Source organism: Haemaphysalis longicornis, unplaced genomic scaffold (assembly GCF_048455015.1).
Source record: "Haemaphysalis longicornis isolate Haplotype H1 unplaced genomic scaffold, Haemaphysalis longicornis Haplotype H1 scaffold_4, whole genome shotgun sequence".
Classification (NCBI taxonomy): domain Eukaryota; kingdom Metazoa; phylum Arthropoda; class Arachnida; order Ixodida; family Ixodidae; genus Haemaphysalis; species Haemaphysalis longicornis.
The window spans coordinates 187495700-187516650 of record NW_027526361.1 but is presented as its reverse complement, the minus strand read 5'-3'; the positions used below and the strand labels follow the sequence as shown (position 1 = coordinate 187516650).

At 52.0% G+C, this 20951-nt stretch overlaps 1 protein-coding gene across 6 annotated transcripts in view; it reads right to left on the bottom strand.

Annotated features, from left to right (window-relative positions):
* The window catches only part of LOC144179579 (zinc finger E-box-binding homeobox protein zag-1-like), a 558265-nt gene that overhangs the window by 18430 nt on the left and 518884 nt on the right, over positions 1-20951 (bottom strand). For 4 of the 6 annotated variants that reach the window (XM_077707986.1, XM_077707988.1, XM_077707989.1 and 1 more), the window contains one exon: positions 1786-2180. In XM_077707986.1, the coding sequence (XP_077564112.1) occupies positions 1786-2180 (395 nt within the window). Of the gene's footprint in view, positions 1-1785; positions 2181-19423; positions 19762-20951 lie in introns of those variants that run through there. The other 2 variants (XM_077707990.1, XM_077707992.1) reach the window with 2 other exon arrangements.

Sequence of the window (20951 nt, the reverse complement as noted above, 5' to 3'; positions counted from 1 at the left end):
TTTTATTTCATACATAATGCAAAGATGCTTTACACGAGACAGTTACCAGCAGCGTGCACCAAACTTAGCATGAACAACGTGGATCTACTTGCACCAATACATGGTATACGGCACACGTATACGCCGAAGACGCCTGGCAGGGTCGTCCTTGAAAGAGAGCGGTAAAGAACGAAGGGGGCCGGTCGCAGGCTGGCGACACGCTGAGCGGTCCCTGCCCCGGAGGATATGGCATTACATTCCGCGGGATGAAATCATTTCCTTCGCGAACAATCAGACGCGCGTGCGCGCGCTTTCGGTGCTGAAGCGCGCGCGGCAGGAAGTCGCGAGTCACGGCGTAAACAGGTCGCTCGATAGCGCCTGCGCTCCTCGGTCGCTGCGAGGTCGACATCTGAGGGCCGGGGTCTCAGGGGTTCCTTCAGGACAAGGAACTGTTCTCCCCGCCTCTTTGCCCGCGACCATTTTCGAGAAGTTCCGCCTGCCTGCTCAGCAGCACCGGCGGACAGGCCGAAGATAAAAGGCGCCCGAATCGTGGGCTCCGCGGAAGAGGAACCAACCGGCCCATAATGCCCACAATCTACACGAACCGCAGGCTGTGGCCATTGCGCGGGCATGTACATGGGGACCGAGTGGAAAGTTACTTTTGTTTTATCTCCCAGCGCGTCCTGTCCGGGAATTCCCCTGCGGAGAAGTTTCGAATGCGCCGGGAGAGGAGGACGAGTCTATTTTAGAAGCTATACGAGTGTATAATCGCACTGGAACAGTAAAGCGCATTCTGCAATCACCCGCCTTCCAGAGTCATTCCAGCGAGGCGCAGCGGAATGGATGTACACGAATGTACACGAAGGATGTGCACGAATATGGATGTACACGAAGTCATGCCCGTGACATCCCGCCGGTCACGTGATACGTTCATCCCGTCGGACATGTCATGCGCAATGTTCAACGGACTCAGCTATAGGAGGAAGTCCTTCAACTTTCACTTGACTGGGTCCCGTTTCAAAACTTGCAAAAACAATTACATAAACGGGCGCGTACACTCAAGAGATTGCGGGCTCGCTGGCAAGCATTGAAATTTTATGGGTCTAAAGGGTCGAACGCAGGGGCGGAAAAGCACGCGTCTCCGGATGACCCGCCACGTCGGAAACCGGGTTGCTCGGGCGGACCGCTAAACGCTTGACGGCGATTTTCCCCATTCCCAAACTGCACTCTCTGGCCGCTTTCCAAAATTGGCTCCTGCCGTTAAGTGCGACTGTTCCTTTTGTCATTAACGATTTCGAGCTCTTTTACCAAAAGCCTGGGGAGCAGCAACTGGCTGCCGTCATAGGCGATGGCCAAAGAAGTTCAAGTGCGATAGCGTTCGAAACAGTGCTCGCCTCTCAGACGCACCCCTTCTTTCACAGTGTAAGCCTAGATCACCACCGCATCATCAAAACGCCACTGGTGTTACCGCATGCACTTAGCAATTTTCTTTCTCTTTTCGCACCGCGCAAACCTCAACTTCTCGAAACTACACTAAATCTGGTTCTAACCATCACGCGTGAAGTTTCACGCGCGTCCCTTTAACGCAGATCCCACCTGAACGTTGTTGGCGACGCGGGAAACGAGTTATGCTGACACGGCTGGCGTGCGTGTAGTGCAGAGAAACTATACAATGTCGCGAGCCCGCCTCAGGCGCAGTGCAAGAAAGCTAAAAAAAAACATTTGTTTTTGCGGTAATGAAGTGGGACGCTAACGGATTTTTCGGGGGGAGAGGAAAGGGGTGCAACAGGCAAGAGGCCTCCTCACCTGTTCCGCGGGACTGGTGGCGGCGTGAAGCAGCTGGTCGTGCTTTTCGAGGTGCTCCCTCTTGGAGAAGCCCGCGTTGCACTTGGGGCACACGAAGGGGGGCGTGCTGGGCGGAGGCGGCGACGACGAGGACAAGAGCGGAGGGGGCGCCTTGTCCGAGTCCACCTGGCCGCCGGTCGGGTGGGCGCACATGAGGTGGTCCCTGAGCGCGGCCACCGCGCTCTGGCCCGAGAAGCTGAGGGCGCAGTGGGCGCAGTGCAGCACCATGCTCTCCTCGAGCATCGTGGCCGTCTCGCCGGCCGGGGAACCGTCGGCGACGACCACGACGGGGCTCGCGCGGCTCACCGCCTCTTCCTCCGCCTCCCCCTCGGCCTTGCCGCCGTTCGAGGACAGCCCTGCGAGAAGGGGAAACGGGGTCACCCACACGAACCACCGGGGTGCTAATCACCAGGCAAAACGCGAGGCAGAAACGAACCCCAGCTCCGCTGAAAGTCCGTGGTTAGTGCTTTCAGATCGTAGAGATCCCAGACTTGAACCTTGATTAACCCGCTTCTGCATACTCTCGTTTGACAATGCGCCGTCTTCCTTTTAATAAACGTCGTCGTGTAAACGGTTCGCAGCCACAAAACATTGTTAGTGGTTCAACAGCGAAGCGGACGCGGACGGCGGAACACGAACTGACGACGGCCGAGAAACGCACAGCTCCAGACAGCGGAAGCGGAAGTACCGACAGGGACCGAGGTCCGCTTATTCCGTGATGTCGCGCGAATCGTTAAAGCACGAGGCCGACGCGTGTACCGGCATGCAGCCGGGCATGCCGTTGACACGTGCACCGACTGCAGCTGTCGGAAGAAAAACGAAAAAACCCGTACATGTCCTCGCTCGGAGAAACAGTTATCGACAGGGCCAGACCCCCTGTCTGCCATCTATCGACAAGCAGCCAGAAACACTGCAGGCAAGAGGTGAGGGCGGTGCTGGGGAGACACTTGCTTATCTATTACTGCGAAGACAAGCACCAGCAACGTATAAGCCGCACGGACCACTGGGAAGGAACTACGACCGGCAACGAAGTTCCACGATTTCACCCAAAAAAGATATCTCGAAGAATGGCGATCAGAATTAAAGGCATACGCACAAGGTGTGTACGGCGTACTAATATACGTCAGGGATGATTGGCTGATGTTGGACCACCCGAAGAAAAATGCGCTCTCATTTAAGGCGAAATCGCTAGGCGATTCTAAGCACCGCTTTTTTTGTTTACTTTTCACATGGCCAAACTCTTTGGCTGTTTACTTGCAGCCTGGCCTAGTGTTCCCTGGCCATTGGCCTCACCAGCAAGAATACACGAATTCCAAAGAGACTTGCACGAACCACCCCCACAGCGCTGTACTTGTCGGAAAACACTTGGTCAAGAACACATCTATGCAGTAAGAAGAACCAGCAGCAAGAATTGACTTGGCTGAGTCGTAAATTTCGCCAGAATAGTAAGACCTGGTTGCCTTCATCGAGAAGACGACCGGCAGATCCTGAGAATTAGGGGGCTTTGAGTACATTGGGGCAAATACAATTCTTTGTTGGTGTGTCAGGCCAAAGGAAGTACGCCAGATTATAGCTATAAAGGCATTCGCGAGGGTACAGACACAATGCCTTTTTTTACCCTCGCAGGGCACCTAAATACGTCCCTTGGACAATGCGGAAAGTTGTTACATATCCGCTATTCGCACTCGAGATCCGCACTCTAACCACGACCACGTACCCCCTACACTAATACGTCAAAGTCGCGAACGATCAGCGCAGCAGGCAGTCTTACCGGCGGCAGCGGGGTTTGCACCCCCGTCTTCACTCGAGGGCTCGTCCGCGACGGCCACAGCCATCGCCCTGGGCGAGAGGACAGCCTAAACGTGGCGGCCAGACAGGACGGCAGGAGCTGTCTCCAGGAGGAGCGTAGCATTGGAGCACGGCGACCGTATGGCAACGCGTCCTGGGCTGCCTCAACTCTTAACCGCGCTGTTTACTCATCGGGGACAGCGGGAAACGAGCTGATACGAACACCGAGAAGAAGGTCAGCTATCTTGTTTTGTTTCTCTTTTGCGCTTTGCGCGGTCCTCTGCGCCCCTGGGTTCCAGGAGGTTCGGAAACGAAGACACGTAGCGCACGCGGCGAAGGGGGCTGCAGATACGGGGGAAGTAGGCAAACTCGAGATACGACGCGCATGGCGGCATGGCTTGGTTTTAGCTGGCCGTGCAAGGTCGCCGTCATTGTCTTAACAGCGGGCAGATTTTAGAGTCCCCGCGTCCTGGTTCCACTTGCCGGCCTGTATCTACGTAGAAAGAAGGGACTTTGGAAGCGGGGTAACTGCGGCGAGGATCACGGACCATGGTTGCACGATACTGAAGCCTTCTGCAGACGCGATAGCAAGAACTCGAATCTACGCGCGCGCGACGTGGTATGTGCAGGGATCAGCGAGCCCGGTGTGAGTCAGGTCTTCGCCGCAAATCGTTAGCCAGCGGCCGTCAGACCATCCAGTCACCTCCGACCCGCTCCGATATCGACGCTCACGTGAGCCGCTCGCACGCCCTTCGGACCTCGGTGGAGATTGCTTGAGACGCACTGCGTGGGAAGTAACGCGGCATGTCCGAGCGCGAAAGTATACGGCCAGTGAGATATGATACTCATCCAACCGTCGCCTCGGTGCCGCAGCGACTAACGATTTAGAAGTTTGTTGGTAAGTGTGGCCCTCGTATACATGCGTTTATCTGAGTTTAGGGAAGATGTCTGCGACTGTGGAGGGCAGCGCACAAGTTGCGGCGTACAAGCAGCGAGATGCCGCTCCACATTTCGAATAGTGCAGCAACCTATTCCCTGCTGCTGGACGAACGCCACTTCAAAGGTCTCCGGCCACTTCTAACGGAAGATTGCAGAGCCCAGTCTCTGCCGCAGAATTGACTTCATTCACGCCTTCATCGAGTACTGGGTCTTCGCTATTTCGTTCCCCGTCCAACGGCAGCCATTCCGTTAAACATGCGGTCCGCCTGCTGTCCACCATGCGCATGACGTGACTGTTTTGTTTTGACTCTGAATGTCTTCCACCCCGAGTTTGCGCTCCACGACGCTGTTCAACACAAGCGAAAAGCATTTCTCATTTCGAGCGTCACGTACCAAAATGGGCCGGCAGCGCCATGACCAACACAGACTCGTCTCCTCCGTACAATGTCTGCTTGTTCTATACTGTCCCACCGACCGGCATAGAGACGTGCATATAAGGCGTATTTGTCAAGCGAATCATGTTCAGTGAATTGGTCTTACGCGCCGGGTCTACACGTGGGCTATGAGGTGCGCCGTAGGCTGCGATTAACCGAGACCATTAACCGAGACCATGCATGCCGAAACCTAGAAAAACGGGTGTTTCCTTTGCAACCCGCCTTCATTTTGAAAGTTTACGAAGCTGCCGGGATCGAAGCCACGTCTTCGTTTCGGCAGCACAACGCCTCCGTCTCTGAGCAACCGCGGCGGATAAGTCTGAAAACCGCGCTATCAGTGACATAATAGCGCTCTATTCGTCCACGGGTCCTATAAACCTTCTCCGCTGTTGTTCCTTACAAACGTGGCGTTCAGTCAACGACGTGGAGGCTCGAAGGGCTCGTGAATTAGGTTAGGCTCATTTAAGTACGTACACAGCGTGGCACAGAAGTTGCTGCCCTTCGCCACCATGATAAATGTATACCGGGCGAACAAAATTTAAAAAAACAAAACCGCCAAAACTAAAACTAAAGCACCCCCTTTGTATGGCATGAATGCAGGCCATGGTTCAACCGCAGCACTCTCATTTGGCAACAACACGCGATGGCTCTGCAACATCTACAAAGTGGACTAATTTTACGCTGAGGAGAGCGCTCTACAGAACGCTGCATGATGCGCCGCCAGCGAGCACCGCAACTAAATGTGTGTATACATCCCGCCAACAAAGAAGAAGAAATGTCTGAAATGAAAGACGAAGAAATCTCAAGTGGCTGAGGGACTCTCACTAAACTCCTCAGAATAGAGTTTTCTCTCTCTTGGAGGCGGTATGAGGCCACTTCCTGGCTTAATGTGAGTCCATGACTAGAAAAACCTCTGTTATCTTTTCTGTTCCTTTATCTTTGTCTCTTTCTTTTCGGGAAGAGAAGATAGGCGGCAGAAAAAAATGCGTCCCCTTCCGGGCCCATGCGAGTGACTTTTCACGGCCGGGAGTGATTCAGGCCTCTGATTCACGGGGGCGCACTGTCGGTTGTCCCGGTTGAGTAACGCGTGCACGCGCCAACGTCACGCGGCGGCAGCAGTCAAGTGCCACTGTCTCGTTACAACTGGTCCTCATCACTGCCGGGAATGCGTTAGACGCCTGTAAACCAACCAGCCTTTTTCAGAAGCCATTGCACTATATGACACCGTGCGCGTACGATTCGCATCCCCGTAATAAAATCTCCTTTCAGACACTGCGTCAAACCTATTGAAGTGTGTCCACCGGAACATGTACACCTTGAAAAGTGTGCGCAGGCGTGCGGCGTACACGTATACACAAATATCGGGAGCGGCATGTTGGACATATTTACTATTCTCGCGCCACACGATCAGCGTTGGAGCTGAATGAGCCCATGCACATCGCCATCACCATGTGCACAACGAGCATGCAGTACGTCGCTTCGAACTTTTGAAGCTTCAATTTCGTCCCGAACTTCCCCGCGTCGCATGCAGAAAAGAATTATCCATGGTGTATATACACCCACGCCAAGCCCCCGAATGATCGACGGCGCTAATCCTTCGCTGGAATATTTCAACAGATGTGGCATAAAGCGGGGAAAATAAAGTGATATTAACGGTGACCGCCAGCGGGAGAAACGCAGCATGATGTGGTATAGTAAACTAACCTGCACGTCGGGGGCCAGCGTCAACGCTCATGTCGGTACGCAGTTAGCAGCCCGTCGAAGGTTGCCCAAAAGTAAGTCCCGGGAAAATTCCGACACTCGTTTCAAGGTCTTGTAATCGGGGAAAGAAGATACAGCTCGGAACAGGAAACATAATTTACGCCTTATACACGACGCACAAAGGCAACTTCTTCGTCTTCGCCCAATAAACTAAACCGGCGCGCGCAAGCCAGGTGTTTGCTATAGAGAATAACACATCAAGCACGCGCGGCCGTTTATACCAAGCCTCGCTTTTTCTTCTTCACCTTTTATCTTAGACCCCACGCAGCGCGCCTTTAGAGTTGTTAACCGTGTCAGTTTGTACGTTCTCGTATCGTCTGCCTCATTGTTCCTCATCCATTTCTTGTTTTCAAAGACGCTGCTCCAGAGCAAAGGTACCGCGCGAACAAGACGAGTTACCTCCTTTATATCGCGCGCCCGTTATGCAAACACACGGACGAGAACACACCTTTGTTTAAAGGCGCCGTAAACTGGGGGGAAAAAAGCGAAAGAACTCTATGAAACCGAATAGCGCCTCAGAATTGTATAAAGCGACGCAGGTGCACGTTCCGCTTCAACGCTGGCAAGCTATTATTATTCCTCCCGAAAGGATTATTTACGATAGCACCGCATTTCCTGATTCTACGAAGCTCAGTGCGCCCTGCTTAGTTAATTTTGTATGTACACGCGAAGCATATTTGGGAGAATCCGGAGGGTTTTCTGGCTCCCAATTTTCGCCTGCCCCCTTCACGTCCTAAAAGTGGGCGGGGGCGTTGCATATATCGGCATTCAAATAAATACTCATTTAATACTTCCTCACAGCCGAAGATGAGACAGTGCTTTAAGGGGCAGTGACGACAGCTATAAATGCTGCCTAACCACCCGATATAATGTCAAGAATGTGCAGTGTCATGTTATGGGTTTTTGTCGGAAGTATTCACGCGGATTTTAACACGAAAAGAGTGCGTCCAAAGGCACGCACTATTCCTTTCCCGCCATATTCCTCGGCGAGTTTGTGATGTCGCGACTACGACACGGCATTCAGCGAATTGCGATGGTGGTAAACTTACAGGTGGGTCCATGATGAAGCAGTGCTGCACCGTATGCGGTTGAACGTCGCCTACAGGCGATACTACTGTTACAAAATGAACCAGTCCACCTCGCCACTGTACCCAGAGTGTGATGCACGTGAAGATCCGAAACACCTAATGTGTGACTGTACGCGATTTAGTATGCGAAGAGTATGTCTCTCAGTGTCTCCGGGCCGGCCGCTCTCCGTTGGACTACAACTGAAGCACGTATTAGGTCCCTGGGATTCTTCCAAACGTGCCTGTCGTGCTACAAAAGCTTAACAATTGAACAACAGCGCTTAAACGGGACAAGAGATTGACAGGACAGAGCGCTGGTCCAGAGCAAAGCGCTTCTCCCGTTTGAGCGCTGTTGTTCAATTGCGAAGTCTGTACCAACAAGCCCGCACTACCACGCTTTTTCACAAAAAAATTGTTGACCTATCCAAAAGCCATAAGCCTCGATCAAACTTCGTAAATAGTCAAAATCATGTGTGTTCCTCTTCATCATTATAATTATCATTGTCACCGCATTCATCTGGCGTAGCAAGCCAGGCGGTTTAGCTCGGCGGATATCGCCAGACTCATTAAAGATTGTTCTTTCTTTCTCTCTCTCTTTCCGTGAACAAGCAACCAAGGAATCGGCTGAACATCTGAAGGCTGAAACAGCATCAAACAAAACTGCAAACCAACGTGACGTCATAGCGGTTTGCAGTGAGACGGCCGCGAATGCAGCACGTCGTATTCTATTCTGAAATTCGCGCGTAAACTATGGAAGGCTCGGCAGTTCAGACGAGCACTGGAATAAACGGCTGCATGTGTTGAACTACACAACCCAACGCAAACGCTCAGTTGGGAAAATTCACTTCAGTGGCCCTTCAAAATTTGAGAAATTACCTTATGCGTCCCATGTATGACTACGAATGAGCATATTGTCACGTACAGCGCCAAAGACGACGCAGCTGTCTCGAAGAAAATAACAAGTTCATTGGAGCGAACTTGTGCTTTCCTGACAACTCAAAGAATACACAGGCGGCGAAACAGCAGTCAACAAAGTGACGTGCGTAGATTGGTGTCGGCTATTACAATGCCGCGGCATCTGTTCAGCGGGAATTTATCACTCGGCGTGAGGGTTTCTGGAATAGTCGAATTGTATCCAGAACACTGTAGATCAATTAGGATTATTTTAAGCTGTTCACATTCGTTCGGAACGCTCTGCCTGATAACACATGCGGCACAGAAAAAAAGAACGGAACACGCGCCTTCCTTGGCACAGAGACAACAGAGATAACACAGGCCGGCGCAGCCGGGCGGCAAAAGCAAAACACAAATAAACAAACCCAATGCATCGTTCGCGGCAATATATTATTTTGTTTCTTCAATCAGTACAGGCAAATGCGCTTAGATCCACCCAGTGCAGGACCTTTCAAAAATTCCGCGAAGTGCCACTTTTAGGACTGGTTTCAGCAGGCGCCGCCACGTCTGAAATCAAAACTTCCGTCGTCGTTATCTTGGTCCGGCTCGACGCCTTCCCGTCGCCACTCCCACCCGGCCTGCTCGGCCGAACAACGCAGGTACGTGGCATATAGTCGATGACGGAAGCGACGCTCACCTACACTTTTGCTGAAGTGCCTTTACCTTTGAAACACTGCAAACCTGAAAAATATGCGCAGCCCCAAATTCACAAGACTTAACCCCAAATACTTAAAGGAGCCATGAAGACAAAATACAAGTTGGGTTTATTAGTAAGACTGCTTAGTCCCGATAACAATGATACCAATATCATGCCAATCTTCGAGCAAATAACGGAGATATTAAAGAAAACGTGTGAAGCAGTCGCGACCCCTTGCCATTTTCCCGCTACTTTTCTATGCCGTCACGGAAGCTTGTTTGTGCGATTGGCAGCCGCCTAACTCACCTGTCGCGACGACACATGACTGGACGTCTGTAATGGGGCCTCTAGTTCCATTTGACCGCATCACTTGAAGGCAAACGTGTAGTTAACGCACTGAAAATTGTTTTATTGTTGGTCCGTATGACGTCATTCTTGCTTATAACACGTCACTGTGGCGCAAAATTTGAAAGTTTTTAAATACTTCTTGCTTCTTTCGTTAAAAAACATCTTTTGGGGCTGTAATGGAGCTCAGTGAGATACTGAATGCTAGTTCGTTCAAGTTACACGAATCTGTATTTTCTCTTCATGGCTCCTTTAACGGCTTTGCGCCAGGAAGCTGTTTTGCGCGGACTAAATATCCCGCCTTTAACTTTTCGATTGAGGAATAGATAAGCTGTCATAATAAACGAAGGAATACATGACAAGATCTCCGGAAGAACAGCTTTGCAGCGTGAAACGATGCTTTGATGCAGAGCCTCTCGCGATGGAAGAGAAATGTTTCCCCCTCAGCATCATTCCGGCAAATACCCGGAGTTTACTGCTATGCTTTGATAACAAAGTCACGTAGTTACGCCGTAACCCGCAGTTGTTGCCAATTAACCTCAAATAAGCGTACTGCTTCTATTCCCGCATAAGAAAAAAAAAAAAAAAAAAACGAAAACGCACGGGACGCATCAACCCGACCTGCGCGTAGTCTGTCCGATCGCCAACAGATGGCGACACCACCACATAAGCGCGCCCGCTTGGACAAGGTTAAAATTGAAACGCTGGGGACCGCCACGTTTCGCTGTCTTTCTGGCTGTGCGGGCGCTCCGAATAACTGGTTGGCGGCAAAAGGTTTACAGAAACGGACCATTGAACACCCAATTTTATTCTCCGAAAGAAACGGCAAGCTAATAAGGTTCGGATTTTGGTGTCGTCCTATCTTTTGAAGACGTGTAGTAAATTTTTCCGCGAACTGCCCGGGGAAAGGTTTTATTTCATTATTTTTGAGGGAGGGAGGGGGGGGGGGGTCCGTATTCATTTCGTGTAGATAATACAATATGACACTGATATCGCTCGCCGCAGTAGGAGTCAGTTTCCTGTGCCAGCTTGTGGGTGCCGTATAGCGGTATTGCGAAGAAACAAAGGTGGGTTCCCAAACTTCCATGCTCGTGTTCACAGCACGCGTGATATCGTTTTGGACGACCGGGAACAGCAGCTCGGGCGTTGGAAGAGGCTACAACTAATCTTATTCTTGTGGTGCACAGCGGAAGACCACACAGACGAAGCCAAACAGATACGAGACAGTTTCGTCTATTGTCGTCTGAGCTGTGCCACAGATACCAGGAACCCCGAACTCATTACTCCACAGACGACAATTGCCCCCTCTTTCCACTGTACAGTGTACACTCAACTGTCGCAGTTGGGGGTTTGGCCAATGTGTCTGTTCACCAGTTCAACATTCGCACAAAATGTTTCTGGCCATAATGACCTGGCTATACTTTCGGCTCGCCAGCTTCGATCCCGCTTCAATTTCTCGGCCCCTAGCATCCGCAACCAGGCCCCGCACCCGGCTCTCTATTCTCTTGGAACCCCGAAATATGTAAAGCTTAAAGACGAGAGACTGACTGCATGCCCTCTGATTGAATTTATTGAATATACGTTTTATGAAAAGAACCCATGTAGCCTGATGACAGGCTACATGGGACACCTGTCCTGTGGGGAGTCTTCCTAATCTGGAAAAACCCGGTCATCGCAGTCCTTTTTTTTTTTTTGTCGATGACTCGGGAAAAAGAACAAAAAAGAACATCCAATGAAACAAGTCCCGTAACAATCCTGAGTCCTTACCATACCAGCTTTGCCTGATTCCATGATACCCAGATGTGGTCGGAAACAGCATAACATTTGGAACGGCTAGATGTATCATATAGAAATCTCACTGTGAGTGTATAGTAGCTCGTCTACATTCTTCTTGCTTGTCCTTTCGGTGGTATTCACAGCTTTGTCGGCTTGACACACGCAAGACGAACTATCACCAATGTGTCTTCCGCGTATGTCAAGCCGCCAAAAGTGTGAAGTTTTAAAAGAACACCTGCGTGCTTTCAGCCGTTTTGTCAGGTCATGGCGGTTAAAGCTCTCAGGCTTTAGGCGACCAAGGTGTTTGCGGTATATGCTACAATGAAACGGCCCCGTCTGTCATAACTCCCGAGCCGATATGACGGATGAAGTTATCGCACTTTGGTGTAGACGCCGCCACCGTTTGTGGGAACCTGAACGATTGATGAGGCGCGGCGGGAATCTTATCCACCTGGGACAAGTCAGACAGGCAGTGCATCAAAGGTAAAGGCCAGAACGGTAGCCTCTGCACATCGCCTTTAAATTTCCACGCGCTATCGTGGGAGCACAACTAAGGCTAGTCGATGCACGCCGAACGCGACATCCAGAATCTAGTCGCCCTAGTAAGCCTTACTGATTATAGGTAAGAAGAGCACAAGGATTGCAAGGGTGACGTATTCAATATACACTGCACTGAAAAAGTTTGAGCTCGCGGCACAAGTTACATTTCAAAGCGGTGTGTATGCTCTGCTGTTAACAGTAAGGAATTGTCCAGAGCACGAGAGCCGTCCTGAGGCGTGCCTCGGCTTAGTTGTTTGGCAACAGCCTCATTGGTGACGGGGCGGTTACGCCGTTGGGCTAACGCCGTTTTCTTTTTTGCCATTGCTAGCTTAGTGAACAATTAAACGCATTGACAAACGTTATATATACTTCCCCTGCCTGTATGCTTCAAGCATGGAACGCTATTTGAGGCATGCATGCAGCATTATTTACAGTATATGATGTCTTCCGATTTCCCCCTAAAACAACAACAAAAAAAAGGCGAATTCACCCCTTTTTAAAGAGGTAGACGGAGTACTTCGCATTGTCAACCGGACGCCTTGGTATGTCGCAGCCCGTAACTGAAACACTGCCACGTCTACATGTCACGCAGTAAAGCCCCAACAACCTTATACGTTTATGTAAAAACTTCGAAATGTTCCGCACTGTTCCGCTCACACTGTTCCGCACACACAGCGGTGGTAGCCGAAGGTGCGATTACAGAGGTATTGCTTTCAGAAATACGCTCTACATATACGTAATAGCGCCGCGAGGTTGTAACCATTATCAATAACCTACCTATTTGTAACAAGAATAGCACCGGCGTTCGTTCATATACATCATAAGGCGGGCGGCACAAAAGAAGCCTTCGGGTGCATGCGTCATACTTAGATAAAAACTGTTCTTCAGTATCGGCTGATGATTACCTGTAGCTGCTGAGCTGAGTCGCGATATGAAAGGCGATTTTGGCAGTACCGAACGCAGCTCTTAAATCGGCTGGAAAGGTCTGCATGGCCAACCATAACGAATGATCCCACCGCAGATAGCAAGAATCTTGGGGGGAGCCAAGGCACGTTATGACGTCATCATTGACGAGGTAAACACAACGACATCACAGATACGTGGCGGGAAACGAAGTTTCTGCTAGACAGGTAAACCTGATAAGTATCATGCACTTCGGCCGTATTGGCCGCGCCGCGTCTGTCCGGGGATATAATAATCGGACTGACAACCACGTTGGAGCCTTTATGGAGATGTTGCGCGCTGACTGCGGCATTCAACTTGCGCGGTAACGCCTAACTGAACGGAAAAATACCCAACTGCGGCCGCTTGCTAGGCGAAGCCGAAATATTTTAGAAAACGTAAAATATCCTGGTGGCCTGACTTACATTGTAGTTACAGGTAATCAACAAGGGCAAAGCTGCTTATTACGGGCTAATCGCGTCGACAAACGAGTCTGCGAGAACGTCGTTAGGAAACGCTACGATAGTTATGAATAACGGTGTTATTCTATATAAGCAGCGCGATTTATGCGCAGCATACATCATCGGAACACCTGAACACTGACACACCTGTTACAATATTGTGGCGCAAGGTTTTATGTGGCCGACGTTCGGTGTTAGCCGAAACTACGCGAACTGACGGACGCCCATCTTTGACTCCTCGGGTATCTGATGTTGGAACGCGCTTCCGTTCAAGTCCCAAAGAAGGAGCTGTCACCTGCAACTCCGCAAGCAGGGTCATAACTCGAACGGGGCGCTGCTTGATGCAAAAAGCGAGCGACCTCCTATCTGTGAGCAATCACGTGACATCACCTTCGCGACAACCGTGCACGTGAACGAAGGGCCCACAAATGGCGTCCCTCCATTCAAATAAAAGGGCGCGAGTGAGACGGGCATCAACAAAGGAGGGCGCCGATCGGAGTGAGTGAACGTACACACACACACACCTGTGGAACGGCCGATCCAGCACCACCTGTCAGCGGGGCTCGGAAGCAGACGGGACGGAGTTCACCTCGCCTCTTCGACTCCACTAGCCATCGGAAAGCACACACACGCACGCACACACGCACGCGGAGGCGGTAGTTGGCGCGGCACACCGGCGGCCGACGTGAGCGCACGAGGAACGGGCCCCACGCGGCGGCGCGCGCAGGAGCAGAGTAGCGGTGGGTGGCGCTACCGCCGAGCGAGCGGCGACCGACCGGAGCGGGTCCGCGCGAGGAAACGGTCTGCGCCGGTGGCGTACCTCCCCTCGCAGGGCGCAGCGGCCACCTGACTGGCGCGCTTCTCCCTCACCCTCAGGAGCGCGCAGGGGGCCCTGCTCTCCTACGTTTCTCCCCCACTTCCCCGCCCGGCGCCCTCCTTCGTTCTCTCCGCGCTCTCGCCCACCCCGCATCTTTTTCGTCCAGGGCAGGCACACTTGGCCCGGTGTTGTACGGCGAGCCGGGGGAGAGGAGTGTCCCGCGTTCGAGGGCCCCGCTCTCTCTTGCCTCCTGCCGCGCGTAGCAGCGCTCCTGTTCGTTCCTCGCGAAAAGCAACGCTGTCGGCGCGCGCGACCGCTTCCTCCTCTCTCTCCCCCCCCACCTCCAAACCACCCCTCTCCGCCCAGTGGGCCACAGAAGTGGAGCGAGAGCTTTTGTGGCAAGCGGCGGAGAAGCGCTCGGGACCCCTTCGGCAATGGGGGCAAGTAGTTCCCGCTGTCGGCCGCTCTTTTTCAGCCGCGATGAGCTTGTTGATTCCTGGCGTTTCGCGCGCCTCGGGCTGTAACGGAGGGTGATTCTGTCTTCCGCGTTTATTACCTAACGTTTCGGAACACGCCATGCGCGAAGCTAGTGGTGCGTACCTTTTATCTTTCCAGCAGCACTCAGAGCAGGTGCATAACTTAACTCTCGCCTGAGGGATCGTCAGTAAAGACTGACGGTGATTCTCGGCCTGTCAATTCATGGTTCGGGGTAGCCACTACCTGGTGTAATTTTCGTGCAAACACATTTCTTTCTTTTTAACAGCGGAGAACACCACGATGTCGGTATCGAGGTGCAGTGATAGGGCGTTTTTTTTTTCTTTCTGTTTGTGTGTGCGCCGCGACGTCAACGACGCTGGGGATTTTGTGCGCTTAATATACAGCAGCGTTTGCTGCACCTGGCATCTAACCTCAGATCGAGCAGGAGGCGCGTAGAAAAACAAAAAAAGAGTCACCAATAGGTATTCAGGATGAACTGTCCAAAGCTGCTTAGGCCGCGCACTTTTCAATCAATCAATTGTACAAAAAGGCTGCAAACTAACTATTCTATTTATTTCGCAGAAAAGTAGGCCATATCAGCCAAACAAGCGCGTCTGATTCGTTCTGACAACATGTGGAGGAAATTTCCGAGGCAACAACTGTTTCCGACGCCCTGAAACTTCGTTTCCGGTACTGCTGCTGCGGAAATTAAACTGCCTCTGTAAAACAAATCGTTTACACAGAGGACATAGTGGACGGCTACAGATTAATTTGAAGACCACAGAATATTTCCCGTAAGCAGCAATCTTGACACGCGGCATTTTGGTTTTTGCCTCCATATGAAAAGCAGGCACTCACATCCATCGAACTCGCGTCCATGGGCTCGGCAGCACAACGCCTTCGCCGTTGAGCCACCGCAACAGGTGCCGCACCTGTAGGCCTCGAAACTTTAGAACATGGTACCCGCCGCGGTGGCTCAGTGGCTAAGGCGTTGCGCTGCTGAGCACGAGGTCGCGGGTTCGATTCCCGGCCGCGGCGGCCGCTTTTCTGATGGAGGCGAAAAGCAAAAACGCCCGTGTGTACGAGATTTCGGCGCACGATAAAGATCCCCAGGTGGTCAAAATTAAACCGGAGCCCTCCACTACGGCGCGCCTCATCGCCTGCGTTGCGTCGGTGCGTTAAACCCCACGATCAATCAATCAACTTTAGATCATGGTGCACGCAGATTGCGGGGAGCTTTTTGCACGGCCAAGCGGAAGATGGGTTGGAATTACAAGAGAAATATTTAATGCCGGACTTCCGTAAAATGTAAAGGAAGAGAAATATGCTATGCAAAAACGGGCGGGGGTAAAAACTAGTCAAAAATACAATGAAAGAATGTTTTTAGGCACTAAAATATGCTAACCATGCCAAAGTGTGAACTTTCTTCACCTGTCGGCTTTTACCGAACCGGTCAGGCAGATAGATATCCCCTTAGCAAAGTCACCTCAAAGGTCTTAGCAAAGGTCTCTCACTTCTTCCAGGTGAGTATCAAAGTCATCGGTGCAGACTAATATCTCAGCGTCAACGCAAATGTGACTGCAATCATGATGTCAATTCCAGAATTCACCTCGACGTCCACGACGTTGCCCACTTTTACCCATAACACATCTAAAATAAACATTGGTGTTCTACTTTCCAAGACACGGAAGTAAAAAAATTGAGGGAAAAGGGAGGGGACGAGTGCGGCTGCTTTAGGCTGGTAGCTTTCGCGGTACCAGAACTATAGTCTAAATTGTGCTTTGTAGCTAAACAGCATCGAGAAAAATAAAAGGGAGGTTGAGATGGGGGGGGGGGGGGGGCAGACAGCCGATGTCGTTTGCGGCCCAAAACTTCCGTTGCGCAGGCTTTCGCAACAGCGTACGCGGGCAGCGTCGGCGTTTGGGCGCGGCTACCGGTGAAACGAAGTTTGGGCCGGAGCCCTCCATAGTTCACGTCTCTGTGCCGGGGTGGCGCTAGTGGTAGCGTTCGCGCGCGTTTGCGTCGTTCCACCGCGCGCAATGCGCGCGCGCGGCGTTTACGAAGTGGACGGCGAAAAATGAAAGAACTGCCGTTCCGCGCGCGCTTTCAAACTTTGTTCCAGGACGCCCCGCTTTACGACATTCAAGGACACTGAATGACCCATGGGGTCATATAGGGTATTTATTCACCACCCCTAGGGCCTAGGACCTCCGAGGTGTATGCCCGCAGAATAGCGCTCCCTCTCCACAGAATAGCACTGTTGCTTAACCACCATCTGACAATCCCATCTCGGAGGTCTTCTTAGTTGTTGCTTTTCAGTCCTGTTTCAGTGCGCAGCGCACAGTGGATTTAACCAACAGAGCGCCGTAGCAGCACGAGTCGGCACAAACCAGCTATCAGGATATGACTGTAACTGTTTTTTTTTTTTTTCGCCTTCAGTATTTCTTGTAAATGTGCACCAAAACTGTTCAAAACAAGCAAATCTCTCGTTCTGTTCTCCTTTAAAGCCTAATACGAGCCGCCTGCAAAAAAAAAAAAGAAGAGAGAGAGGGCTTTGAGCGGAAACCTGTTCGCAACATCGCCTCATGACTGTTACTTTAAACCGCTCTAGTTTGAGGCATTATTCGACCAGCTACGGCTTCTGACAAACTGCTCTTATGCTGAAATACGTAAAGAAAGGAGGAAGCGTCTGGGGATAAAGCCCGAAACAAAGATGTGCTGCGCTCGTGGACAGAGAACGAAAAAAAAAGAAAAAGAAAGGAAAGCAAGAAACGAACGTGTTACAAAAATACCGAGAGAAAAATGAAGTTCAGGTTTGCAAAGGAGGGAAGTGGTCAGAAGCGACTGGAGGGCCGAGTGGAAACACATCCACAGTGAGAGCCGGAAGAGTGCGGCAGCAGATTTCCCCCGTTCGCTTTTGCTTCCTTTTCATCTTTGACTGGTTCCCCCCCCCCCCCCCCCCCCCTTCCCCTTCTCGTCGCCGATCAAGATGACACGTGTGCGGCGGCAGCGAGCGGGGCATCCGTTCGGCGGGGCGACCACCGCGAGCGAGGAACAAGAGAGACCGGGGCCCCGATTCCACTTCCTCGATCGCTGCTGCTGCTGCCGCCCGGCCCGATGACTCAGCGCTGGAATGCCCGCAGCCCTGGACCCGCGAGCTTCTCCACTCGGGCCCCGTGTTTGCCTCTTGCGGCGGGCCGGGCAAAAAGCCATCCGGGCCAAGCCCCCCACCCAACCCGTGTTCGGAAAAACTGTGAGCGGCCCGCTATCAGCGAATTAGTCAAGGCCGGGGCCCCATCCCACTGTCCGGGCCATTTGCCTCCTCCGTGGTGCGGGCAAGGAAACGTTGCCGGCACCCCCCTCTCTATAACGGCGCATATACGGCCGCGATTGGTTATAAATATGGGAGCCCCCCGCTTCAGAGGCCGTTCAGTTGCCGGCCGTGAACTCGCTGACCGCCCGATCGAGAGTGCAGCTACAGCGCGGCCCATTCAGCCAAAGCCGAACGCCATTGCTACGGGAATGTCTCAAGCAGGGTGCATCTGTTGCTGCTTGCTCAATATGCGAGCGACGAGCTACAGCCGCCGCGATAAGCGCTCAACGGGGATGGATATACAGTCAGGCACGTCGGCGTGCAGAACACGTGTAGGCCTGCAAGCGAGCTTGGCGGATCGACTTCAGATGTACGAACGGTGCGGTCTCGTGTTCGCCATGCTCGGTGAGGCTGCTCGGAGCGTGCTTGCAAAAAAGGAACGGCCGCCCGCTCGAGCCACTTATCCGGGGCGTCCTTGTTAACACTGCAGTGAGGCTGCGCACGCAGGAACCACGGACAACAACAAACGCCGTGTGTGTGTGTACGCGCGCGCTGATACAGGGCGGGGCGTGCAAGCTGCAGTGGTGGCCAGCCGTGCCGTTATCGGAGCCAGGGCAAAGCGCGGGGTCAAGTGCGAACAGCCGCGCATGGCTGATGATGGACTGGTTGGGACGCGGTCACACCCCCTTTCCCGCTACGTGTCTTCGAACTTGCCGGCAGACGTCGCGAAATGTTCAGCGGAGCAGCCGCGGACTTTCTGGCGAGGAAGAAGAGTGCACAAGGCCCCATGCACACTGGCGAATACGCTAAGAAGAAGAACCGGTCGCGAGCAATAAAACTGCCCCTTCCGCGAAAAGGTGCACACGCATCTTAAGACTGCATGAATGTAGTGCGAGTGAGCAGTGCACGCTAAGCTTCGATATGCCTCCGTTCTTTTCTTTCTATTATTAGGCGCTGCTATCGACATCAGTCAAAACGTGGCACATATATACCGACTATATAGAGCAAGGTTAAGTCTGCATACACGTAGACGCCGCATGTGCGCAAGAAAGCCTACAGCCGTTTCTACCCAAGTAACAAAGCACTGTTTTGAAATCCTGCAGCTGCGGCACCGCTTACGACAGGGCCTTAGCTGGCCTCAGCTTACGTCTCTCGCTGACCACTGCTGCGTCCCGTTCGCTGCCGCTGCATGCACGAAAATCACGCCTGCTGCACGCGCCAGGAAAGGGATCAAAGTGCACCGGCGTGACTTACAAGTACGACTGCTTGGAAGAAACACTCGCTTCGCAGAAGGAAAAGTGAGGGTCGCGAAACTACGCAGACAGACCAGGAATAAATAGACGCTCACCGCAGATGGTCATTGCAAGCGGAAAGGTGGGCACGACAGCGGAATCCACTCCAAAGCGAGCAAACTTCATTCACCGTCTCACAACACAGCACACCTGAAGTCGCGCTCTGTCTCGCGGAGACTCCATCCCTGGATGCGGCCGCGCGGCGCACACGCGCGATCACGATTGCCGCAATTTCCAAGAAATCCGCGCCGCCGCCGCCGCCGCACGCAGGTAAGCGAGGACACGTGCTTGACACCAACAGCGGGAGGGGCAGCGAACAATGCGGGGCGAAGAAAAAAGAACGAAATGGCTCCATCCATCGTGCGCGGAACGCGATTGTATCGCGGCTCGCTGACAGGTGGACGGATCGGGCATTAGGAAATGCGCGAGGCGTCGCGCACGGCTGGATTGTTGCGAAATGAAAAAGCTCCGGCGCGTGCGCTTTTGGAAAGCGCGTCGACGACAAACAAGGGCGCATCACAATGTCACCGCCGCCGCCGCCGGTACAGAGGCTAAGGTCGACACACACACAGACATCATTAGGTATGTATGTATGTATGTACACACAAACACACACACACACACACACACACACACACACACACACATATATATATATAGATATATATATATATATATATATATATATATATATATATATATATATATATATATATATATATATACTCACATATATGTGGAGAGAGAGAGAGAGAGAGAGAGAGAGAGAGAGAGAGAGAGATTGCGAGAAGGGCTGTCTTAGGTTGGAGTAAAAAATAGTAATAAATGAGTATAGCTGTATAGCTTCTAACAAAACTGTTTATTCGTCGACGTTTCGGTCGGATGCCGACCTTTATCGAGTCTTGATAAAGGGCGGCATCCGACCGAAACGTCGACAAATAAACAGTTTTGTTAGAAGCTATACTCATGATTCATTACTATATAATATATATTCCTGAGTCCTGACACCGAGAGATTCCTGAGTCCTGACACCGGTGCGCGCTAAGAAAACGGGCGAGCAAAGAAAATCGTGGCAATTAAACGATCCCACCGCAATTGCAGCTCCTGTGTCAAGTATGTATACGGCGGCTCGCTGCTGGCCTTGAACGGCGTGCGCACGTGTTTACGCGGAAAAAGAATGTCAACAGAAGGCCAAAGCCTCCGCCTGTGCACGTATTCGGTCGCCCATGTATAACAACAGTGATGGCGAGGTCTCTGAGGGGCAGTATTTGAAATATGTCATCTGTCAACCCTACGAAAAAGGCGAAATATGACCTCCTGCGTATGCACGTATGCTCGGAGACAGCTAGAATAACTACACTTTCTGAGAAGGATCGCTTGGGAAAGTCGCAAAGCTTCATCAACCATACCGTTCTCCGCTTTCTCCTTCCGCACTACATGCATGCTTCATTAGGTTTGAAGCCCGCCGTGAAATTTTTTTTCGCACACTTGAAATTCAAAAATTCGTTTGTGGCTCAAAGAACTTGTCGGCCGACGTTCGAAATAGTGAGCGCCATAACAGTGCGCCGCTATTGTTCTCTGCGC